At 44.2% G+C, this 26,645-nt stretch overlaps 1 protein-coding gene across 1 annotated transcript in view; it reads left to right on the top strand.

Moving 5' to 3' along the window:
* Positions 1 to 24,462, top strand: part of LOC128297087 (uncharacterized) — a 93,630-nt gene extending 69,168 nt beyond the window's left edge. The window contains exons 13-15 of the mRNA XM_053032651.1: positions 20,592 to 21,331; positions 21,396 to 21,558; positions 21,644 to 24,462. Of these exons, the coding sequence (XP_052888611.1) occupies positions 20,592 to 21,331; positions 21,396 to 21,558; positions 21,644 to 24,369 (3,629 nt within the window). The 3' untranslated portion in view covers positions 24,370 to 24,462. The remainder of the gene's footprint in view (positions 1 to 20,591; positions 21,332 to 21,395; positions 21,559 to 21,643) is intronic.
* The last annotated feature ends 2,183 nt before the right edge of the window (positions 24,463 to 26,645 follow it).

Below are 26,645 nucleotides of genomic sequence, written 5' to 3'. Positions count from 1 at the left end.
TGCAATGCACACCTGCGTACAATGCAGTACGAAAATCGCAATGCATACCTGATGCATTTTTCGTCCTTTCCTTGTCGCGCACCTTTCGGCGTTTGATGTTGCGGAATGTGGGTGCTGGTATAGTGTAGCCAAAAGGATATGTGTTGCATCTTATGTCGAGAGAAAACAAAGATGGCATTGCTGAGGTGCTGCCCGTACTCGCCTTCTTCAAGCGCGCTCACACCACCGTTCCGTCTGATTGAGTGCTGATGGAAGAAAAGAATCGTATGTGTGATAACACCCCCCCCTTTATTTAGTGAAAAGTATGCCAAAACGGTGCAAAAGTGTTGTGTGACACTGTAATTTCCTTTTTTTTGTTTTGTTGCTTTGTGTGTGCATCTTTGAAGAAGCGGAAAACTAAGAATTTATATCGCCAATGGAAAACAACGCGCCTGCGTGTTCCTAAGTTTTCCACATAATGTTCCCTTCCCGCTTTTGGTTTGCGTTGTATCCGGGTGCGTGTGTGTGTGTGTGGCTCCGAAAAAGGGGAGGGCGGTCATTTAAATGTGTGCACAACTGCTGTAAACAAATAGTGGCACACAGGCGGTAAAATAACAGGCCTCAATGCCACTGTTTCCACCCTGAGATGGGTACGCGTACGCGTTGTATATGCCGCCCGTGTTGAAGGTGAAGGCAAGAGCGAGACGAAAGAGTGCGCGTGTGAAACCGGCCAAAAACGTGTGCCACGACGTGTGTGTACAGAGTGTGGCAACGAAAAAACGAAGAAACGAAACGAAACGGATAATATACACCAGTTGAGTAATCAAAGGCAGCAACAAAAAAGCAAAGGGAAAAGCGAATCATGTAAATCCGTGCAACTAAATTATTCAGTACGGTGAAAATCCAAGTCAAGCGCAGAAAAATGGAAAACTCTCGCTGCCTATCACCTGTCCGCCGCCCTTCATCCTCCGCCAATCAGATGAGAACCGACGGATGCATGCATACGTTCTCAGAACCCCAGAACGAAGTAAAAATGGCCAAAAAAAAAACAGCAGCAACAGCATCCTCCCCCCATGGTGGCAGTGTTGCCAACCGTGCTGCACTGCAGCACTGTGCATTCTCGGCCGTTCCGCAACCGAACCGTGTGGTGGTAGCCATGTTGATTTTGCTCTTTCGTATGCAAAACTGGAAAATTGGATTCGATGCGGTGCTGTTGAATAATGATTGAAATATTGCAATTTGCAGTTGCAAAAGTATATATACCAAAGACAAATAAATGGGTTTTTGGTAAACCAAAAATGCCTTATTCTACTGAGATAAATGATAAATATCAGTTAAATTAAATATTTGCTTCCAAAAGGGCTCAGTAACGCTTAATAATGATGTAATTCTTGGATTTTTAAGTAAATTGAAACCTGTTATGCACACTACCAAGGCCTAATAAATAAATGCTTTGATAAATTTGTACCCTTCTCAGCCAATACATGGTCGATAATGTACGGCAAAGAACCGTTATAAATGTAACAATAACACATAATTTACAACATCAGTTCAGCAAAAAAGTTCAATTGTATTTTATTCTTTTAGCGTTCGTAATGTGCGAAAAATGAGGAAATAGTTGTAAAAAATCAGATGAAAACACCATAACATCTGAAGTGAAACAGTTTTAACACTTCCAATCTTCACGTTGAAGTTCGATTTTGAAAGAATAAATCATTCCCTTTTCAGTACGAAGTGAACAATCGCTGCTGTGCACAATGTTTTCAAGACAAATGTTACACATCGATGTTGTAAAAAAGCAACGTATTTAAATAGCGTAACAAGTGTAAACGCATTTAGCAAAAAGAAAGTGTTTAATATAGTGAATCATATAATTGCTAAAACATTGCAATTCTGGCCAGTTCTGGCGGTCAAGTGCTGTGTTGTGTGACGGTTGTTTCATCAACCCAATTTACCGTCGGCCCTTCTATGCCACTGACACACACACCATGGTTGATGTGATGTGATTATTAAATCGTATTACCGTGAAGCGACGATCAATTTTTGCGCAAAAAAAAATAAAACATCTGGAGCAAAAGAGAGTGAGATAGGCAAAGGACATCATTATCATCATATCGTCCGGCGGGAGGAATTATTCGCCTTCTGCTCAGCCGCGCGCGCGTTGCCCGTCCTCTGTGTGGCACCGGGAACTAAACGAAACCAATCAACATGGAATGGATACCACGAGGATTGGCAAACATTCATGCACCGATACCATTACCCGGTAAGAGAAAGTTGTGTTAGGCTCTCGAGGAATGGATTTGTGTTTTCCACCAAGAATAATGGAATCCTTTTTTGTGACCAGTCGGGCAAATTTGATGCATTGTTTGGAGCTAAACTTGTCTAATGTGTTATTTAGTTCTTGTTCATTTTATTCCTCGATAGTACGTTTATTTAATAATGTCAAGGCTTCCTTCACAAAGCATTCCCTTTAATAGAAGTTCAAAAACACTTACTATAATTATTGTCACCATTACAAACCAACAAGCTCGTTAACTTTCTTTTCCAAAATTTTTCAAACCTTTTTTGCTGCAGGATTGTTTTTTTGTATCAAAGAAAAGCAAAAAAAGATTTGCTTGCCCCCCATCCCCTCAAGTCAATTGTTGACAGGCGAAAGTCTATCGCTTCCTGTGTTATTATGCAAATCATGAGCTTCTTGTGTTGCCCATTACTTGACAAAACTGTTTGCCAAACGGCTAGTGCAAACCGTCCGTCTTCTTTCTGGGGGTGTGAAGTGACCTAGAGGGCGTTGGGTGGGAATGGGAGGTGAGTGAAGAAAAAGAAATTCTCAACGCCAACCTTTCGACAAACTGAAGACGGTTTGGATTTGTTCACTTTTGTCGCCATTCCATTTTATGTTTTCAGAAGCGATTTCTACTCCACAAAGTAAAATGGAGTAAGAAAAAAACACAACCCAAGGAGAGAAAAGGGTAGCGCAGAAATTTCATCTTGTTGTGTGCATTCTGGCTGTCGTATTTTTTTTTTTGTTTGCAACTGCCATTCTTATCGGGTTGGCATGTTTTCCACCCACCGTAAAGATGTTTTCCGTCGTTGTTTTGAGGGGGAGAGGGGGGGGGGGGGGGGGGAGGGCGTGTTGGCAAAATAAGATGTCGGTCCCGACCCTGCCTTTTCCATTTTCTTTTCTATTTGCCTTAATGTCAACCCACCCCGGGCGGGCTCCCTCTGGTGCGTTGTTGCGCACACGGAGAAGGTTTTTTTTGTTGCTGTTGCCGAACATTTCTGTGGCAGAAAGAGAGTATAAAGCACTACAGCCTGCGTATTGCTTGTTTGAGGAGTGTTTTCCCATTATTATGATGATTCCAGGAAAAAAGGCAAATCCCGGAAAATTCCTTCCAACATTCTTTAGTGGCTCTGCTGGTGGGAGAAGTGGTGGTGAAAGTATTTGAGCCCTTTTTTTGCGGTGCTTTTGGTTCGTTTGTCTGCTGGTGCGCTTTTTCGATAAAAAAAAGGACCAAGCCCCGAGTTCATAAGCGAGTGGAATGTAATACTTAACAGGTTCTGAACGGGCGAGGAATTTGTTTCGTTAGATACTCCGCATACGGCGGTAAGGTTTGTGCAGTAAGGGTTACTCTATATCAATAAAATGAGAAAATTCAAATCATGAAAACATTTCAGCGATGCATACGTTAAGCTCAAGTGAAGTAATTTTTTTTTTGTTATAAATTTTTGTTTATTGAAAATAATATTTTCTTTGGAAGTTGTGCCTATTCTGCACTGCAAATAATTTGTTCAGCATCTGTTTATCCCCTTGTTTCCGTGTTGTGTAATATATTAACAAAATGATGCTTTGTCACAATAAATTAACCGCAATCGATCAGCGGCGAGCAAATGATAAAGAACAAAATGGTGTAAAGGAAAGCAACAACCGAATGTGGTTACAAAATCCACTCAACACCAACATGACACACAAATCACACCCACCACAAACACAAACACCACCCGTCAAGAAACGCGTCCTCACGCGTCCGGAAAATTGCCAAAGAAGAAAATCTACCGTTAGCAGAAAATCACGTTCCGATGTTCTTTTCAAGCGCGCCGCGCTGTGTGTGTATAGGTGCGATAATGATGAAGCAGTGGTGTTGCTGGTAAATGAGACACAGCTATAGAAGGTGAGAGCAAGAAGGTTTTTAGCTGGAAAAAAACGTGTGGAAAATGATGTATCCGTCGACGGAAAGAGGAGAACAGGAACAAGTGTGTATCGCTTTCCTTCGGCCGGAGCGCACTAACACACCTTCAGCTTTCAGCGGTGTGTATACTGCAAGAGAGATATGGACGTAGGGGAAAAAAGCCAGTACACATCGAAATAGCTTTCTACATTTCCACCGAATAATGCTCTCATTCTTGAGTCAGTGTGCGCTCTCACTCATTTTCACAACGATCACTCTCTCTCTCTCTCTCTCTCTCTCTCTCTCTCTCTCTCTCTCTCTCTCTCTCTCTCTCTTTCTGTCTAGCGTGTTTGTGCTCCTTTTCTTCTCACTCGTTATAACTTACCTCCTTCAGCGCCAAACGCACAGTACAGTATGTCTCACCTATGGGGGTGGTACAAAAGAAGGGGCAGGCAGGGGAACGGGCGGGACAAAGTCGACACTCTACTACCGTTCGTCGTCCCCTGCTGTTTATTATCCACTTGAGTTCATATTTAATTTGACATCGACACCATCACCATTAAAGCGAGCGAGTCACTTCGGTTCACTAAGTGGGTGGTAAATACGTTGTCCCCCGCGGCACCCGTTTCTTGTTCGTCCCTCCCCCTTTCGTCACTCCCCCCTGTGTGCGCCAATTTCAAGTTGGTGGTAGATTTTCCCAGTTTTGCTCCACCACGCCGCCGCCGCACGCGGTACAGATGGATGGAGACGCCTGGTTGTGCTGGGCCTTGGTGGAGTGATGGAGGCGCCTGGTACTTTTCATTGCTCACGCTCACTCACCCCGTATCGGGTGCGAGTGAAACGGCACGATAAATTGATTTACGCCATACGAACCGGATGGACCGGAAAAGGGCCGTTAGGAGGGTGGGGGAAGGGTGAGAGGTTGAAGTCGTTGGATGGTTGATGAAAAATGGACAGCGGGGTTGCGCGAACTGAACTGTAAAGACCGTTTCCTTTATTTTCCTGTTTTTGTGTGTTTTGAGAAACAGAAAAGGAAGTGAGATCATGTTCTCACTCACGCTCACACACGGTCGGTTTCGCTTTTCCATTTCCTTTGGCGGTTCCGTGTTCCCATGGCGGCCAAGCGTTTGTACATACATTTAACCCCGAACCAGCAAATAATCGTTTTAAGCGGATACACTCACAGACACACACAAAGACACGGGGGATGACCGGGTGCATGATACGGATTTATCTAATTAGTGAGCTGATAAAATACCTTCCAACCTTTCCGCGCTAGATGTAGCGAGTCGGGGGGTGTCATGCTCCCTTGCGACTTTTATCGTGTTTTTGGTTTTGCACTTTGTGCCGAACAGAATGTTACACGCATACCACATCTCACCACTTCTCTCCTTCTTCTCCTCTCCTACTACCTCCTCACCCACCCTTTCGTACCCGTTGGTGAATCAAATTACCCATTTATTTTACTTTCTTCCATCGGCCGTCGGATCGGCCAATGGTTTGTGGTGGGAAATGAAAGAAATACGGATCGGATCAAGATGTAGGTTTGTTTTATTTGCGACCATATTTCAGCACGCATTGACACGGTCTGTCTGTTTTTCCTACCATCCCGCCTCACTCTCGCAGCTTTTGTATCGCCATCGCCATTTGTCGTCGTTATGTTTTATCTTCTTTTTTAAGGTGCTTTTGTTTTGCTTGTTTCGACCCCAATGCTTCGGCCATTTACTCGATTCAGTTTAGTTTGCTTGTATTTAGTTGTCCATGTGGCTGGTCTCCGTCATCGTTATGTCAACATTTTACGTTTTTTTTTATTACTTGGCTGATGAAACAGAATTTTCCCTCCTTGCCACTTTGTGTGACGACAGGCGCGCGAGGGAGGGAGGTTTTCCGCTTTTATTTGCTTCGCGGTGTTTATTTGTCGTTTCTTCCCGTGTGCTTTATTTTCCTTTCCAGAGCGATCTGTAGTAGTACCGACTGGTCCGAGCGTTCTTCTCACCCAAAACGGTGTGTCGATTGGTTGTTCGATCGCTACCGATTTGTTGTGTGTGTGTGTGAGTGTGTTATCGTTTGTTTTTGCTTCTCAAATTTCCTCGAAATCACAACATCCTCCCGATGCTGCTGCTGCCCTCATCGGGTGCCATGTGCGTGTGGGAAGGAAAGCTGATCCACCCCTGCTGTTGCTGCTTGCTTTCTCGGTGGTTTTGGGTTTCTTTTTTTTGTGACACACGATTATTTTGTGGATTTGGTAAAGTTGTAGTATATCTCTAACGAAAGCGATGGATTTAACGTTTGCTCGTTCCACTCCTTGGATCGATCTCACGCAAAGGAGTTTCTGTTTGTTCTTTTGCCTGTGCTGAGCACGCTATATGATAAATTTGAGTTCAAGTGATTGGGTGTGATTGGAAGAAGCTTGTCGTGTGTTTGTAAAATTGAACCCACGCTCTTTCTCTCTCTCCCTTTATCTTGAAGAAAATTCCTTTGTTTCATCAAAACAAATGAATCCTTTATCAATTATTTACCATAAGGTTATCAAATTAGGAACCTTGATAATTTCTTACCTCGTCTCAATAGAGATCAGAGAAGTTCTTGTAAATATTATTGTTACAATGAATGCTGTCCTGCACTACCACATCACACAACACAAAAAACGAACACAGTTGTTTTTAAACCCGTTTTGTAATAAATGGTGTCACCTTTAAAACAATATCGCGAAAAGAATGCAAACACGACTAAAATCGTCTCAAAAACCAGTTTATCTCATCACAGATTCGGGTATACTGATCTCTATCACGAAGCACAAATGTGATGTATCGAAGAAAGTAAGGTAGCAGAAGCCTTCAAAGTTTGCCAAGAAATACATTTTTCGTAAGCGATCTGCTCATGTGCCCAATCAAGGTAGTGAGCGTTCCTTTTTCTCATTACTACTGAGACTGTCAAAGGGGAGATCTACCTCAAGTAGTGTCTACAGATGCATCTGGTTCGTCTGTAGCAGCAACACAAGGGCTCTACGATCTTCTCACTTGATCTTGTTTCGTGCCACTATTCAATTCTTTTTCCTGAGTTGGTTTGAATCCGGCGGAATCTCCCTCCTAATGCACTGGAACTAAGACCCATTGAAAAATATTGACCTTCTATGGTGCAAGCAATGCCAACACATCCCAAAAAGATCAAATATTAAGCAGTGAGTTGAAGCATCGAAGCACCAGATGTTGTAGAGCATCTAATGAGTGGAGTTAAGCGTGAGGTGTGAACGTACGGTTTTACTATTTGAAAAGAATATAGCAAAAATTTACTAAAAGTTTATATTGTACTGTCTGAAAGTTTGAGAAGGATCGGTTCTTATTCTTTATCGGGTACAATATCCTCTAAAAAGGGTCTAAGCCCGCCATCAAACATTATTTTATTTCTTCATTTTTTATTTCTTCACAGCAATTCGCTTATACAATACTATGTCCGTTAGTAAAAGATCAATCATTTCGAACATCAATCCAAAATTATCGTTGGAGCAGTAGAGGTGCTGTTGTTGTTGTTTTCCTTCCTTCGCCTAGAGCGAAATTTCAAAGGAAAGCAAATACAAACAAATCAACAAATTTCATGACCGGCAAGTGATGGGTATCGGATCAGAACGCGACGTGCTCTCTCGAATCCCCCAACGCGTTCGGATACGGTTTCGGTGCTCGGGTATCGTCGTCTAACTTGTGGTAACTATTTGCACCACCCATGGCTCATTCCGCCCACGCGCTGTGTCGTTCCTCCTGCGCACATTAGGGAAACCCTTCCGCCCGCCGTGGAAAACGGTCGTCGGTTTCCGGTGGACATAAAATAGATTTGCTCCGGATTTCCATTGCCACACACAGAGAGCGGTGTTTTGGGAAAAATGGTTGAGTTGAGGTGGGGGTTTGGTTTCAAAATTTTATTACGCTTTTCATCACACCGTGAAAAATCTTTCCCCGATACTGTCTCTGCGAGAAGAACGGATCTTTGCAGTCGGCGAAAGCAACTCAACCACTCTGTCACTGGTTTCTAGCGCTGTGGAGCTCAGCTGGATTGCTTTTCCTCTTTGCTTATGTGTGCGATACCGTGTGGCCCCCGCCGCTGCCGCGTAGTTTGCTAATGAAGAGCAGGTACTGTCGACGACAAACTGTGTCCGCGTGGGTGATCGCGGTTTCGCGGGCGAAAGTGTCATGACAGGCTGCCATTTAGCGCGACGAAAAACGTTCACCCGGTCTCTTCCGTTAGAGGTTGGGGCTGTTCGTCCAATACTCACGCCCTGGACGCCACCGGCTGCGCATGGGTTAGTAGTTGGCTGCACGTCCTCAGATCGCATCGTTTGTCGGACGTTTTTCACAACCTTCATTAACTCCGTGACAGCTTTGATCACACCACTCATCTGTCATAAAACAGAGGGAAGAGACGAGAACACTAAAGGGCACCGTGGGGAGGACCCCACCCCCCAGCACGGACAAAGTTAAAACCGTTTCACCCCCCCAGAAGGGGGGGAGGACGGCGTGCACGTTAAATGATTGTTTGTTTATTGCCGTTCTCAATTTTCATGGTATTTTAGTCGATGCGTGTGTTTAACCGCGCACCCGATCCTGGGCACCTCCTGGTTTGAGTTGTTACACATGTTTGGCGCAGTGTAGCGATCTGTTTTTTTTTCTGACGCTCGAAGGCAAAACCAATGGAGGTTTTTTTTGGGAAAAGTAAAGGAATGGCGAGACACTCACCACACCACACACAATACTAAGCGCTACGCCCCGGTGTTTTTCTTGGTGGTCATTTTACCTCACACGATGATTGATGTTATCTCCGATCTGCTGCACTGTGTTGCTCGAATGTTTTTGTGTAGTTGGTTGTATCACACCCATTATCAACATTTTTGCAAAAAAAGAAATGGCAATCGTTTGTCTATCCAACTGAACACACGTTTACAGCTACAAAGCAAAATCTTAATTAACTGCATGTCATAATAATTCAAATTGGGTTGGTTGGTGTGTCTCGGCGAAGAAGCGGAAAAGAAAAGTCAGGTAACGATCCCGATGGTGAGGGTCGTTAATGTGATGTGTCAGAAAGGATGTTCGTTCACGCCACCATTTCAAAACCACCAACGATGGGAAGTTGGTTAGCGCTCGTCCATTTTGTGCGCGAGTTATGGATGGCGCGAGTGTCAAGTGCAGAACCAATTTGCCAGAGTTCGTAGTAGGGTTGGAACGAATGTACGCCTCGACACACACATGGTGGACACACGGCGCGTAACTTCGCCGAGATCTGGGCGAGATTCATGTAGGTTAAATGGATGAGTGACGTACGTGGGCTAGTAATTATTTGACATTTCAAAGTGACAGTTCGCTTCAGTTCGCCCCCCCCCCCCCCACACGATGATGGACATCAATGCTTTTCGGAGCATTTCTGGTTCTGGTGTTTGGTTGGTGGTCGTTTTGCACCGAATTTTGTGCATTGGAATGTACCGACGAACCTCATCAGACATTCCACCGTATTATTGACTTTCAGCCATTCCGTCGACCCACGTGCGCGCGCGTTGGCATGCGGGCAATGTTAGCTCGCTTCACTAACATTTTTCTCTTTTGTTGCTGCTGTTGTTGCTCTGCATCCGGATTTGTGGCATTCGGGTCTGTGGGTGCTACTAAATGCTTCGCCTGTTTGGAATGGTTTTTCCAACGGGCGGGCACATACGCGTGTGCTCTGTGTACCATGCGCACCGTGTGCTCCTCCGGTCTCTAGAAACAAAATGGGCAAAATAAAATGTCCGATTAACACTGGTGCTTAAACCGGGCGTTTTGTGGTGCCATTAAAACCTGTCACACAACACCGATCGGAAACGCCCGAATCGAATGGCGATAGTTTTTCATGCGCGTTTGGAAGAATTTAAATAAAGACACTGTGTGTGCTTGTGGTGGGATGCGGTGGGGAAAGATCGTGCCTTAAAGGGTGTGTGTGTGTTTGTTCTTAAAAAGAATAAAAGTCTTTTATTTACCGAAAGGGGGAAACGGGGGAAACGCGTGCCTTTGTTTGGAGACGAATTTCCATCGATTTAAAATAATTCACCCAAAGAACCGTCTGGCAATTCGTCTATAATAGGTCCTAGAGCACAACAAGGTATTGCCGTGCTTAAAACACTTAAACATCGAGCGTAAATCTGTGCAAATTCTGAATTCTCGAACTGATAAAGTTTATCGGACAGTGCAGTTACTTCTTCGCAACCCCACACGGTTACGGTTGTACTTTCGTTAAGCCAATCGGCTTTCAACCTTCAACACTCGTACCACCCTTGTAACCCGATACATCTCACATCGAAATCTTGCAAACGAACGGGGGAAAACTTGTGTGTTTCTACTGCAACTACCCGAAAACAATTCCAGAATCTACGGAACACACAGCGCCAGCCAATGAAGGTTTTGTCTATTTGGCCACAGACTTCTTACCCTTGTCCTATAGCCCTTCAAAGCGCCCTCCCTTTAGTGCGCCTAATACTTGATCCAAATTTTTCTTTCCAACAGAAGCCACAGCACAGTCGAGTTTGGCGTTGGTTTTTTTTCCCTTATGCTTGGTCGTTTTGTCCTAAGGGAATGCCAAAAGACATACGGGTATCAGCGGGCGGAAGATGGCGGTGAGCAAACATTGCCGTTGTGGTGTGGTGTGGAGGGTATGCTGAGAGAGAAGTTGCATATTATGATGGAACACACGGCATCATACGAGCTGGCTTCCCACTAGACCTAGACACAAAACACACATGAGACCACGAATGCACGAAAAAAAAAACCGGAGAGCGATCCCCCCCTCCGGCTCGCGGCGGCAGAATGGATGTGCGTTTTTATTTTTATTGCCATCTTTGCCGAGTTTTGTAAACACACACCACACTCACTTAAGTGCCTATATTTATCTTGTTGAATGGGATATATCGTTTTCCCAGTTGCTTTATTATTATTTGTGTGTGTTTAAAAGACGGGGAGTTTTTTTTGTTCTGATCGGACTTTTCGGAGGGTTTCGAGAGGGGTTTTCGTTTCGGGTTTGTCCACTTTCTTCTTTCGTTCCTCGCTGGGTTTGTTTGGTGTATGATGGTGATGATGGTAGGATTCATTATAGTGCTTGAATATTTGGAAATAACAAAAAATATCCCCTCTGGTGTACGTTTTGCATGGCAATTTTTTTTTTCCTGATGATGATGGTAAACGGTGCAGAAGAGAGTCTTTAAGAACCGATTTGAAGTGGTAAAAGGGTGCTTTTGCTTGAAGTTTCCGGAATGATTTACCGCTGCCGAAGGTCATTTGAGTAACATTTCTCAACAGGAATTTATGTAAATACTTTCAAACGTTGGAGAATATTACTCATTAACACTAGGATTGTTGGGATTTCTAGAATTATAATTATGGTATATATTGTAATATATTTGCTACGATCACGGTCGCTATGTAATATATTTGTATCGCCATGTAGTATATTTGCTGACGCGTTATATAGATGCGTATTGATCACTATGCGATTGTTCTTTCGGACGGACTACGGGACAGAGTCCCCCATAACACAAATAACACTAGACTTCTTTAGTTGAGCATAACGATCAACTATGACAGTAACCGCGTGTGCACGTAGCTGCGAGTGACTCCGAGTGACTCCGAGTGACTCCGAGTGACTGCCTAGTCAACGGTCAATCTTTATTTTATATCATAATTTTCGGGTATACATCGTGAGAACAAATTTGATGGAAATTTCCATTCGTCCACATACCGGACTCTCGGATATCTGATGCTTTTGTTTGTCTGAATTTTGATTGGTTGGTTTAACGTTTTCTTGCATTCAGTTCTTATTTGTTAGATGGAGTAGTTCTGTTTCCTATAAGCTACATACGGTTGGGTCGTCTCCTGTTGCAAACTTGAACCAAGTCAAGCGCACGGGTGTGGGGTGTATTGCTCAACTGCAATGGTTGATACGCACCTGTACTGTCTTGTAATAAGAGCGTTATGGTTTTTACTTTTGGCATTGCGCAGATTCTTTGCGTGATCGTGGGAATCGGATTGATGGTTACTTTCCACGCGCTCGGTGCATTTATGGTGTATGTTTTTTATGTTTTGCATATTGGATTTGTACCTGCAACTTGTGTGCATTGAATGTGTGCTTGCAACTTGTGAGTGATTAATAATTGTTTTTATTGCGCCTGAGGTCTATGCTATTTGCGTTACTTGTTTATTGCAGATCTTGTTCTAATATCTCGATAGAGGTGCATGGGGTGAAACATAAATAGATTTTGGAATGTTTTAAGACTGTATAGCAGATATGCTACACCTCCCCTCTTTTAGTAGAATAACGTAATGAATGATAATGATTGAAGTTATTCTCGTGTATATTTACTTCCTCACAATGTTCTATAAGATGTAATATTAATATATAAGTATATAGAGTAATATTATTCCATTTTTTCGTTTTTTTTGGGTTTTAAAATTATTATTTAAATTTTAATCTATAGCAATATCATCAAAATTTTTAAGGAGGGTAATATTTTACATACACTGATTTGTTAACCAGATAGTTAAAGTTTGATAATGAGTAAATAATTGTTTTACATTTGTTTTTGATTATGAAGGTTTTGCTATTTTCGCAACTAAATCTGTGTTCATTGCCTTTGAATTCTTTGTTTGTTTCTTTAATTTTAAATATTAATGCATGCAATTTCTTTTGAAGAATCTTTTTGAGTTTTTCTTTAACTTGGTTCATTATTGATGCTTTGCGCAATTCCTCACTTATAATGGAATATTTTCTATTCAATTTATCATTTTCAACGTATTCAGCCTTTCTTGTAGGGCAACGTATTTCATTGCGATTATTTTTCATTCTTTTTTCGTATGACACTTTTCTTTTCGTAGCGCGTTTGTGAATACTCATTGCATCCTTCTTTTCTTTGATTGCTTTGCTGTGCATATTAATATTTTCTTTATCATCTAAGACTTTTGTGTCTTTTTCAAATTGTTCATTATATGGCTTATTCATTTCATACATTTTATATACTTCATTATCTTCTGTTATCTTGTTTACAACGTTATTTCCTTCACATGTATTATAATTGTAACCATATTGTTGATTTAATTCGTTCTGCATTATTGATGTATGGAAATTTTCCTTATCACTGTGATCACTACTTTCAATTTCATATTCTTCGCTGTAATCATTGTTTAATTCGTTCGCTCTCATGTCGTTATAAAAATATTTGTCTGGTTCTACCATGTACGTCTTATGGTTTTCATGGCTTCTTTCTTCTATGGTATTACCTGTGGTGGCTGATTTATGTTTTCTAATAAAAAGTATTTTATTTACTTCTGTATTATTTGCGAATTTCGTTTTGTTTTTATGACTTATGTGATTATTCGATATATATTTTCCATAATTTCTTTGCTCAAATAAACTTACTTTATTATGATTATTAATATTCCTATTTTTATGATTACTTTGTTTCTGAATTTGATATTTATCACGTTCAGAATTATTTGCAAATGATACAGAACTATGCCTGTATTTGATGGCTGCATATTTACGTCTATTATTAAATTGATTAAAATATTTATTTCTGTCAAAATATCCTGTGTTATAACCAGAATAGTCATCGTATTCGTAAAAGTTAAATTGATTCCTGAATGTTGGTATTTTGTGTCGTTTACTGTCATGGTCGGGGTAATTTTGTCTGTTAGATCGATCATGTGTCTCGTCATAGGTTTCATTTTCCATTACCTTTAGAATTGCTGAAGCTAATGTGGCAAAAGTACCTGCTTTCAGTATTGTTTTTGTTTCCCTATTGTTAACTTTTTCTATTAGCGTGTCTATTCCAAGCTTGACAACCATATCATTAGCGATAGATTCTGGAATTTGTTGTTCTAAGTAAATCGCCTTTAGTTTTGCTGTTAGTATTTCAATTTCCTGGCATAATGTTATTGTATCCTTAATATTAAGAGATTTTAGTTTAGCTAAAATTATTTGAGGGTTGATCCTTTCTTGACATCTATCTTTAATGTTACTAATTAATTGTTTAAAAGACGTTAGGTTGTTAGGTAGTCCGATTCTAGCCTTGCCAATTAATCTTGTTCTTAAGAATTTGATTAGCATTTGTTCATTGTCTGGAGAGTTGATTTCATATAACAATGTTGCAGAGTCTTCGAAAACACCAAAGTCTTCTGATGATCCGTCATACACGGATACCAATGAACAAGCTGTTTCTATATCAAATTGAGCCATTTTAGACAATAATTTAATAATGTGCTGTTCTATTATTATCTAAATCAACATTCTTTGAATGATTTACTAATATTTCTTCTTGCTGCTTCTTACTGTTAAATTTTTCGAATTAATCTTTGTTTTATATATTGGTGGAAAAGTTTGTAATCCTTTCTTTTTCCTCATTTATATTAACGGGATATATTAGCGTATTACTTAGCTGCGAAGGGATATTTGAAGATGTTTCTTGTATGTGGTGTTTTCATTTTGGAGTCATCTGACGTCTTCGTATGGACTCCTGTCCAATAGTATCTTCGAACGGCTACTCTTCGTAAGCATTTTTGTTGGGATTCCTGTAAACACCATTCACGGGACTCCTGTTCGTTTTCTTCCACGTTGGAGACTCCTGTCTCTTTGGATCCCGCCGGTCAATAAATATGATCCGTGGTCTCGCCTTCCACTATTTCATTTATCTTAATTCGTTGTCTACTATTCATTTCGGAATAACCGCACTCGTATTTTGTGTACATGCTACTTGCATGTATCGTATTGCAACTATCTTTCACTAAACGAGATTTATACGTTACGAGTTTTTATACGTCGTTTACACATTTTCTGTGCACCATTGTAGTTATACACTTTACACTGTAATAAAATATGTTTTCTTAAAAACGTTACACTGCCGTTGTATGTCATTTTTAGTTTTTCGCTACTAGTAAACGTCTAGCTCTTTTACACACCGAATAAAGTGTTTGTCACGTCGGTCATTTATGATCCGTTCTCAATAACAAGTCTATAATTCTATGCAGAATGATTGGTTCTCTAGACTCACATCCAGCGATTTATTATTGAATTCACGCACTTTTCCATTGCAAGATTGCAGATTAAACTCATTTCATGTTACAACCACGGTTCTCAACTTTGTCTAGCATCCGTAGAGATTTGTCGCTAAACAATTTTGTATGCACCTCCGCTACTCATTTGCCATGTTTCACTTTGGATCTCCTATTTCTGTACTTGCGACGTAGCGTTCAATCCACGTAATGTTTTTTTTTCTGTTACACTCTTATTTGTCGATTCCCGCTGATCGCTCAGCTGTGCACTATAACTGCACTCGTTTTAATCGCATTGTTCTTGCTCATGATTAACAGAACTTTACGTTTTTTGATTGTCTCGCACTTTTGTTACATTGCGGGTTTCGTACACTTCGCTCTTTCTACTTTTGTTCACTATTCAATCACTCCGATGACTGCAGATTATGGTCACGGTTTTTTTTTTCATGGATTGCAGAATAAATTCACTGTTTCTGTTAATTTAATATGGTTCGTATTTTTATCTCATAATTTTCTTTAACACCTTGTTTTCCGGTTTTTAGAGCACTTTCGGGGCGTTCATCTTCTTCATTTATTTGGAGTGTCAATTTCACTGCACATTTATCTTACACTTTACATTTTCACTCTTTTTTTTTTACATTCTGAAGACCACAGACTAATGCCACGGGCACTGTACTTATACCACTGGGCACTGTATTTTTTTTTTAGGTCGATCACTGTTGCGTTTTTCTTTCCGACGATTGCAGCTTATGGTCACGGTCGCCATGTAATATATTTGCTACGATCACGGTCGCTATGTAATATATTTGTATCGCCATGTAGTATATTTGCTGACGCGTTATATAGATGCGTATTGATCACTATGCGATTGTTCTTTCGGACGGACTACGGGACAGAGTCCCCCATAACACAAATAACACTAGACTTCTTTAGTTGAGCATAACGATCAACTATGACAGTAACCGCGTGTGCACGTAGCTGCGAGTGACTCCGAGTGACTCCGAGTGACTCCGAGTGACTGCCTAGTCAACGGTCAATCTTTATTTTATATCATAATTTTCGGGTATACATCGTGAGAACAAATTTGATGGAAATTTCCATTCGTCCACATACCGGACTCTCGGATATCTGATGCTTTTGTTTGTCTGAATTTTGATTGGTTGGTTTAACGTTTTCTTGCATTCAGTTCTTATTTGTTAGATGGAGTAGTTCTGTTTCCTATAAGCTACATACGGTTGGGTCGTCTCCTGTTGCAAACTTGAACCAAGTCAAGCGCACGGGTGTGGGGTGTATTGCTCAACTGCAATGGTTGATACGCACCTGTACTGTCTTGTAATAAGAGCGTTATGGTTTTTACTTTTGGCATTGCGCAGATTCTTTGCGTGATCGTGGGAATCGGATTGATGGTTACTTTCCACGCGCTCGGTGCATTTATGGTGTATGTTTTTTATGTTTTGCATATTGGATTTGTACCTGCAACTTGTGTGCATTGAATGTGTGCTTGCAACTTGTGAGTGATTAATAATTGTTTTTATTGCGCCTGAGGTCTATGCTATTTGCGTTACTTGTTTATTGCAGATCTTGTTCTAATATCTCGATAGAGGTGCATGGGGTGAAACATAAATAGATTTTGGAATGTTTTAAGACTGTATAGCAGATATGCTACAATATTATATTATGGTAATTAATTGGTATTCTGGAATTCCTATATATAATTTATACGCCCAATATCTAGCGAGTCCTGGACACATTTGGAAGCCAATCAGTCCGACTGGACCGGACCGGAGTGGTAGTTCTTAGTGTCAATACATTTAATCTTTCCATATAACCACCGTAATCATTGTGTGCTGGTTAAAATAATAACGCGGGCCCAGCACAACACATGAACTATTCGCAGCCCTTTATGCGCATCCCATCCCGCAATGTAATCAATTTATTGGATCAGCCTTTCAAGTTCAAAGGGCACACTTTCTCCCCGCATGGTCCGCATGGGCTGTAATTGATTACGATAATCGAAATCAATTGAAGGTTTAATTGTTGAAACGCAGGATGATGCAGGATGATGCTTTCCTTCCACGTCAATTAGCTCGGGAGGGAGCCACCCCCTCCGGGTGAATGTGCTGATGCGAAATGTGGTGTTCCGTTTAGCGTTAGGCGAATGCGCGCTTTCAATCATCAAAACTGACACCACCAACCAACCAGCCATTTGTGTGCGTCAGCCGACCGTTCTGAAAAGCTGATCATGGGCTCCCATGTCCCAATTTATCGCTTTCATATAAGAGCGTCTCTGAACCGCCCTTTTTTTTTTGGAACAATTTTTCCCAACTTATTTGATTGATTTGTAATGGGTCCCAAAAAGAGAGGGTCCATTGATCTCAATGAACACATCGTCAAACTAGACACATGTCCGATCGCACGGATCGATCACTGTGTGAACCTTTAGACACACGTTGGATGGCGCGACGTAGAATGAACGCTTAAGGCGAGACAATGTTACGCTCTTACGCTGCTCACACACCGCAGTCCTTCCGAAATCCCGGTTCCGGTTGGGTATGTTAATGGAGAGCAGTGTGCATCGTTATTGAATGCATAATAAGTTTCGTTGAAAACATGCTGCCTCATTTCACATTCATTTCAGTTGCGGCGCCGTATGTGGGGTGCTAAGAATATGTTTCTTTGGCTATCAATGGCGAGCCCCGGGTAAGGGAAGCACGCAGCATGTGACCCAAATAAACTCGCTCGGTCGGAAGCCGGGTGTGTGTGTAACGCTCCGGTATCCGGTGCTTGCTTGTGCGAGAACAATTATCCTTAAGTGATTTTTCCACACTGTCTCTTCTTGCACCTTTTTTTAAGGACCCGTTCCGGGTGTTTCTCACTTTCGGGCCGAACCCGAGTTGCTCACCCTTGATCTGCCTGCTGTGTTACGAAGGGCCCTCTGATGTGCCTTCTCGTGAACACCAGCAGCAGGGGTCTTAAAGGGTCTATATAAACTGTCTCTGATCTGTCTCTAGATCGCACCAGCCAGCAGCATGTTGGCAAGCAGAGGTTGGTCGTCACAAGGGAAGTTAGCGAATGGAAGCAACGACGAGACACCCCGAACGAGGACACAGGGCTGATGATGGGAAGTGGTTTGTCCGCCCAAAGGCGCACAACAAATCCCCTGGTTGGAAAAGTGTAAAAGAACACGGCGTTAAAATTGCGTATTAAAAGGATCATTGACAGATTGGGTATGTTTCTCTGGCTGGTCCCATTTCTGTAGGGCACATTTTCCTGTGCCACAAGCCGGGTGTGAGAGTGTACGGGGTACATCCAGCCAAGCAAGATTGTTTCGGTACTACACACCACCACACCGGGACCGTTCCTCTTTTTTTTCAGTTTGTTGGCTGTGGTTGTGTCAGACCCGCATCATGATATTTAAGCCAGTCGCAGGGCGTAGCGCTAGTTTTGAGTAAGATTTTGTTCGGAAACTGGAAGTTCCTAAAGGGGATGGGAGAATTGCCACGTGCAGGCCTTGGTTGAGGTTTAGGTGAAATAAAGAAGAAAAAAAACAAGAAAATGTAGGTAATTCCTTTTACCTAAACCTTCGATAATAGCAAAAAGGAAAGGTAAAGAAACGAATTTGTTTCGATATTCTTTTCCCCCCGGAATGGGTAGCAAATGATGGTGGCCTAATTTTTAAGCCGCATAAACCGTTTCTCAAGATTCGCTTCACAATTGTGCAGCGCTTTTTCTTTGTATAAATATTTTCCTCTTTTTTTTTGTTTCCTCCATCGGAGGGTAAGAAATTGTTTTAATGAGGCGTATAATTTTGGTTAAATATTATTACACCATGCACATGAATGGTATTAAACGAATTTGCTTCGAAAGAGCTATGCATCCGTTTGTTATGTATTTGTACAGGTTAGATTTTGCATTATGTAACTTATATAACTTTTTAATATTTATTGTACGCAACAAAATTGTGCGGCTCACAATAGAAGATCTCCCAATTGGTCCCACCACTGTTAAACAAAAAACAACTTTCAACTTGATTAAACACGATAGACGTTAAATGTAAATTAATTTCTCCATCATCCGTGTTGTCCCCCGAAGCCATTTCATGGAAACGTTCCTTTGCAGAAGGCCTCCACCAAGATGAGTGCCCAATAGCGAGTCGCTGGAACATATTAGAACCCGTTGATGCGCGACACACTGGGCGTGTGGATCCAATTCAAACTTTCGCCTCTGCATCCTTCACGAAATCGATTCGATGTGCGCCAACCATCTGTGCATGCAAAAGTGAACGATGTGATCGAACGATAGCAGCAGGAGCGAGAAAAGGCCAGAAACACGGTGCATAGTTTAATTACAGCATCTCCCAACCCCCGCTCCATCACTTCTTTACCGCTGGCCGGTCGATACCAGTTCCAATAAATCAAATTACATCGATCATAGACGGAAGCACACATCATGCCCACACTACCATCGGTAGTACGCAGGCTCTTCTTCTCTGGAATGAATTTTTGGATCGGATCTCCTTCCAGCACGGATAATTTTAGGCTTTGATGACTTTTGACGATTAGAGCAGCATAGTGCCCTGATGGAATCTGCTGCACTTCTCGATGCGCTTAGGTGTGTGTGTGTGTCCTGGTTTGCCAATCAACTGTGTTCCCTGTCGTTTGCACAGAGCAACGGGAGCAACTTGGTGGTGGTGGTCCGTTCGATTGGTTCTGGTTTTACATCATGTCGTACGGTGCCGGGGACCGGTTCTATCCAACTGACCGAAAAATAGAAGCCAAGGCTCTGCGTGCCTTGTTAAACATCGATACGGGGTGGATGCATACCCGCCCACAAAGTCAGTCGCTGCTACGGCGATGACGAGACGAGATCAATTCAAATTTCAATCCAATTCCATCGGCTGCGAGACAGACACTCCCGGGATAAAAAGGCTCTCTGTGTATCCGTTTACAGCTCACATACACCTTACGTGATAAGTGCACGTAGCAGCTTGGTGTGCAGTTGGCTGCAAACATCGGTTGCATTTTCGTGTCCCAATGGATGGGACCGATGGGAGGTGTGTTGAGGATTCGAAGGGAGCATAAAATCGATACTTGTTGAATTTGATGCGTCCGTGCTGTTGGGATCGGGATTGCGTAATCGTGGATTGGTTGGGGCACTAGGAAATGCATCGTAAATTGTATTTATATTTCCATAACGGAGTTTGATTACTATTGAGAAAATGTAATATTAATTCTACTACTGCACACTGTTGCCCACTTATTGCATATCTTCAACAAACACTTTAATAATTTCATATTTACTGATTTACCTCTAATGTTTGCAAGCGAACTCAATGAATTCATCAAGCGTCTTATATTAATGTTTTTGCCTTTTATTTTCTCTTCTTTCGCTCCAGTACAATCGAAACTAGCACAGAAGCGTCCCGTCACCAGCCCGGCACCGCCCGTTCTTCCCTCCACCCAGCAGCTGCTACACCATCCTTCTTCCTCGCCACACACGAATCACCTGCTCGGTGGCCCGAACCATCTTCCGCCGGGCGCATCGCCCGGACTGGTGCCACCGCCACCACAGCAGACCCCGCACGGTGTACCGTCGGTGGCGCACGGTGGAACGGGCGCTATACACGCATCGCCCAACGCCCAAAACCCTTCATCCGGTGGGCGCAGCAGTAGTGGTGGTGGTGGTGCTGGGGCAGGCGGCGGTGGTGGAGGTAGCGCAGGATCGTTCGCAGCCGCACTGCGCAATCTCGCCAAGCAGGCGGACGTGAAGGAAGAGGAACCGGGGTCCGGTGCAGCTGGCAGTGCACCCGGTGGCGGCAGTTCCAGCGGAGGTCCTGGTCCAGGCGGTGGAGGTGGGGGTGGAGGAGGAGGAGGAGGAGGTGGTGGTAGAGACAGAGATCATCGCGATCGGGATCGCGAGCGTGGCGGAGACGGCAGTGGGATGCAGATGGTGGACGGTCGTGGAAACTCGATGTCCTCGATGGTGGTGGATAGACGGGAAGACTCAAGGGGGAACATCATTAGCGACGGAAGGATACGAAGCGGTGACGGACGGGATGGGCGGGGCGGAGGTGTTGATGCGACGAAGAAGCAACATCAGCAGCAGCAGCGGTCCTCACCACAACCGCCGGAAAAGGTAAGGCACAGTTTCTTCGCAGCCCGGGAATGATTGTATTACATGGAGTTGCTCTATCTTCCAGATGCCTCGCTTAAACCCGCCAAGCTCGAATACTATCCAGTCGGAACTGTTGGCCCGCAGTGGCTTCCAGCCATACAGACCGGACGATCGGCTCGCGCACCCAGCCGGAGCATTTCCCATTGATGCATATTCAGCCTTTGGATCCATTCCCGGCATGCCGCCAGGTAAGTGAACTGAACGGCGCGGAGTCGCCCACTTCACATGGTCCGTAACCTGTATAACATCCTTTGAATGTCGCATTATTTACAGCAAATCTCTTCAATCCGGCGGCCGCTCTAGCGTACCATGATCCAGCCATCTATTTGGATCCACGCTACCAGATGCTCCGGGCGGGCCATCACTCAGCGGCGGCCCATCCGCTCTATCCGTCCCTTCCCTATCCGCCCAATCTGTACGGTATGCTGCCCGGGATGGGAATGCAATCCATTCACGAGCGCATGAAGCTCGAGGAGGAACATCGGGCGGCCCGGTTGCGCGAGGAGGAAAGGGCCCGCGAAGCCCGGGAAGCAGCGATCGAGCGCGAAAAGGAGCGCGAGCTCCGGGAGCAACGGGAGCGCGAGCAGCGGGAGAAAGAACAACGCGAAAAGGAGCAACGCGAGAAGGAAGAGCGCGAACGGCAGCAGCGCGAAAAGGAGCAGCGTGAGCGAGAACAGCGTGAAAAAGAACGAGAACGTGAGGCCGCTCGGGAGCGGGAACGTGAGCGCGAACGGGAACGGGAGCGCGAGCGCATGATGCACATGATGCCCCATTCACTGCCCCGACCGTTCTTCTCGATACCGGGGCTTCCGCCCGGTCTATCGGCACCGCTCGGACTTGGAATGCGGCCCCAGGGTGGTCCACTCGGGTTGCCCTCGCACCATCCGTTGCATCCGTCGCTGGGCCTCAGCATGGGTCTCGGATTGCCACAAGTGCCACAGCCACCGTCGGCCTCATCTCTCAATCTGTCGCATCCGTCTGCGGGTATGGTGCCGCAACCGCCGCCACCGGGCAGCGCGCTCGGCCATCCGTCTATACCGACCAGTCTGGCAGCGGCAGCCGCCGCCTACAGCCACAGCATCGCATCCACGATGAGCTCTTACCACTCGTCGATGGCACACATCGGTGGACTTAATCTGTCCCACACGGCGGCACTGGCTAACGCCCAGAACCTCAGCCTGGCCGGTCACATTCCGCCACCGGCGCATGGTTCGATGAACCTTTCCGCCGGTGGATCGCCGGTAGCGGTCGTATCCTCCCCGAACAGTGGTCACCATCTGGCACCGTCTCCGCACCACCTCACGTCACCGCACGGTGCACCGCTCGCGTTAACGTCAAGCAAATCATCGACCCATCCATCACCGCATCCGGCCACCAGAGCTTCCCCATCGTCACCGGTTGTGGCGACCAGCAGCAGCAGTAGTACGGCGGCCCCGAACAGTGCGGCGGCTCCCCATCCGTACTACACTGCTGCCGCGATGGCTGCTGCAGCGGCCTCTCCACTATCGCTCAGCAGCAAACCGCCCCACCCACATCCGGGGCTTTCGTCCCATTCGCCGGTGGGTGGAGGTGGCAGCCACCATCTGCACCATCTCCATCATCATCCGGCGGCGCCTCCGCCCGGAACGCATCCGGGTGCACAAACGCAACCTCCGCTCTCGCAGCACCCGCAGGGAGCGAGTGGACGTAGCAGTGCGGTCATAACGCCACCAACGACACACCATCAGGCTGTGGCGGCGGCCCATCATCATCATCTTCATCACCTTCATGCGGCCGCTGCCGCATCCCAAGAACGCGCATCATCTCAACAGCAACATCGCGGATCCGCTCCGCATCGAGTGGAACAGCCGACTACCAATGCGCCGCCTTCGTCGGCGCCGTCATCCGTCTCCGGTCCGCTCGGTCCTCCAGTGTCTGCAGCAACCATGGAACACAGTGTAAATAGTACAAACGTCACTAGTATTAACAATACCAACAGTGCGACCGTTGGGCCGACGGGCAATGGTGATACACCGTCGGTTGGCAAATCGCGCTCTCCGACGGGTGCCACTGTAGTTGCCGATTCCCACAACAGTACGAACGTGATTAAATCTACCGCTAGCAGTGAGGCAGAGTCGGGTGGTGGTGTGATTAAGCGTTCCGGTTCCTCTTCACCGGGGACAAGAGAGAGCCCTGGAACACGGGCCGGAACACCCGGTGGGGAAGCGCACGAAACGAACGGTGGGGGTAGCAATACGAAGACCGAATCACGTCCAGTGTCACGCAGTGCCACAGACGACGCGTCCAAGGATAGCATTGCGGTGAAGGAAGACAGACAATCGTCGGCTCCCATTGGTGTAGGCACTCCTCCTGGGGATGCGAAGGATGACACGAAGGAACCACTGTCGAACAATAACGGATCAAGCGATAATGGAACGGTTGATAAACATCGACAGCAACAGTCCTCACCGCCTGGGGCTACGATAGCAATTAACAGCAACGGTAGTACTGGTGGACCACAAAACACATCTGTCGGTTCACCGGATGGGGCAGCGACTAAAGGTGGCAGTCCAGCAGAGATAATCGGCACAGCAACTACACACGAAAGACGCTCACCATCGACCCCGAACAACAACACTCCAGCAGCCACGGCTGCGTCAACAACCGCCACCACAACACCCACAGGGACACTTGCCGGAACCACCGCGCCAGTGTCGACGACAGGTAATAGCAAAGGACTTGTCGACACGGCACCACCACAACAGGAAGATCGTCACGCAAAAGACCAGCAAGTGGTAATACCATCATCTCCCACGTCAAAGCGCGATCGACGTACTTCGTCCGGTGCACCACATCCGGAACTAGCACCGGATGCACCGACAGAAAAGGTCGATGGTGGTGGGACGGAAAATGGAAAGAAAGCGTCACTGGTAAACAGTGGTGAGCGCGGTGAAGCGACACCTGCCGTCGTGGTAGAGGGTGCTTTAAACAATGGCGCACGCGGTGGAGACAGTAGGTGAGGGATAAGGGTACAGGATTAGAAATAATAGCGATCAACAATCGGAAGGGAAACTTTTGTTCTTCTTTACGATGTAGATTCGTACTGTACTAAATGCACTTGTAAGGTGACATTGCAAGCATTGTATCCTGCATTTAGTCATTTAATATTGGCCCACTAGCCGCAAATGCTGCACAACCTTGAGCAAGATTACCATGGTTCTCACGGGGTGATCTCGGATGTAGATGACTTTCAGCAAGCGCTACAGAAGCATGGATCTGTAGGCATAAAACTATCCGTTTTTTTTAGAAAGGCAAACGACTTAACAAACATAAACAAAGAAAAAACGACGATGGGAAAATATTATTTCCTTGAAAAATTTTGCACAAATTGAACGCATCCCAAACGAGACCCGTCTCTCAGCGTGAACACTGCAACGTGTTGGGGGGGGTCATTTGAATGGGTTGTTAGTTAGGCAATGGGAAGGCACGGATAGTAGTTCCGCATTTTCATCGAACTAAACAATTGTACATATACGAATGATTTTTGTCCTGCACTAAGTGGACATATAAAAACAGCTAAAGCGAAAGGGATTATAAATGCATACGTTCAGTGCATGCATCTATTATAAGGGAGCGCAGCAACACCCCGACCAAGGTTTGTCGCGGAAAGGAAATGTAGATAGTTTATAAGAATTGTGTAGGTTAGTCGAAATGGTTGAAAACACAAAAAAGGCATTGGTCATGATGAGACATGTTGACGAAACTTGTACAAGAAGATAGGGCTTTTAGATAGAGTGAAATGTTCTTTTATTTCCTGTATCATCCTATTTTTCCTATCTCCAATTCTTCTCTCTCCCTCACACGCACACACATGCCCAGAACGGTACTTCCAATGCGATTTATTATCGGAAGATGGAACGGATATGCGTATAGGGAGGATGAAAAATACACTATGAAAACAGGAAGACCGTTTTCCGCTCTTTTTCTGTGTGTCTGTGTGTCACTCATCTACTACTCGCACAGGGACGAGTATTACGATCATGTTTCCATTCGATCGTTGAACTCCCGGTTAGCTAGTACTAGTGCCAGTAGTTTTCTTTACTGATCGCTTTCTCTTCTCGTCATGATTTTTCGCTTACACACACACAACGCACACACGCTAGTGACAAAGTGTAAAGCGAGCGTAGAGAAACAGCAAAAAAGATAGGAAAAGTTACGATTATTACCATTACCTACTACTACTACTACTACTATTACTACTATTACTAGTACTATTATTACTATTATGTTTATTATAATTATTTTATTCCTACTTTTACGGTGCATATCATTTATGCTTACACGAAACGATCTACAAGTACATACACGATAACATAACACCCGAACCCGGTTGCAAAACATTAGCATAAAATAGGTAGAAAACAAACGAAAACAAAAAAAAATGACGTGTTTTGATGTGTTGTACAACTGGTGTCCTCTATTATAGCGATTAGCGTTATACATAATACATAAATTGCTTTAAAATCATTCTTAAACAGAAGCAAATAAAACATAAAAGAGAACGAGTGAGAGAGAAAGAAAGAAAGAGGGAGAGAAAGTGAGAGAGAGAGAGAGAGAGAGAATCAGAGGAGGAAACAAACAAATGCAAACAGATTGTTCTTCCTTTTGTTTGTTTGTTTAATTAGTTTAGGAGCGATCGGCTAACACTTTGTGAACGGAATGTGGAAGAAACGATGGATAATGGTGTTGGAGGAGACCAGTGAGACGAAAGAGGGACACAGACCATTTGCAATTGTATGTGCGTCGGAAAATAGGAATGTAATAAGGGGAAGCCATTTTCCCCCGCTAGAAAAAAGGGAAATGGAACGGAAAAATAGTCCCCAATTTGTGTGTTTAGGAAATTGTACGAGAAGGAAACGAGATAAGCAAGCTCGAACGAGAGATAGAAAGCGATAAAATAGAAAACGGGAAACAGACAAAAAGAAGGAAAAGAACACAAACACGCATACAGAATAATCAAAAGCATACCATCAATTGTATCAGTTTTGTAATTTTTTTTTAATTATTTATTATTTTTTTCACCTCGAGTTACATTCGAAAGCCGAACGCTGTTTGCTGCTGTTTGGAGAGCTTTTTCAGGAGATTAGTCAGTTGTTTGCAGTTCATTGTTTATTGTGTGCAACAAAACGAAGGAAAATTCGTTGCTTTCTCTTAGGCACAGGAAGGTATAATTACAAAACCGGGAGTTAGGATACTTATGTTTGCTTTATTTCTTGTTGTTGTATAATTTGTTATC

The sequence above is a fragment of the Anopheles moucheti genome, chromosome 2 (assembly GCF_943734755.1).
Source record: "Anopheles moucheti chromosome 2, idAnoMoucSN_F20_07, whole genome shotgun sequence".
Taxonomy (NCBI): Eukaryota; Metazoa; Arthropoda; class Insecta; order Diptera; family Culicidae; genus Anopheles; species Anopheles moucheti.
The sequence above is the reverse complement of the archived record's forward strand: the minus strand, read 5'-3'. Positions and strand labels throughout refer to the sequence as shown.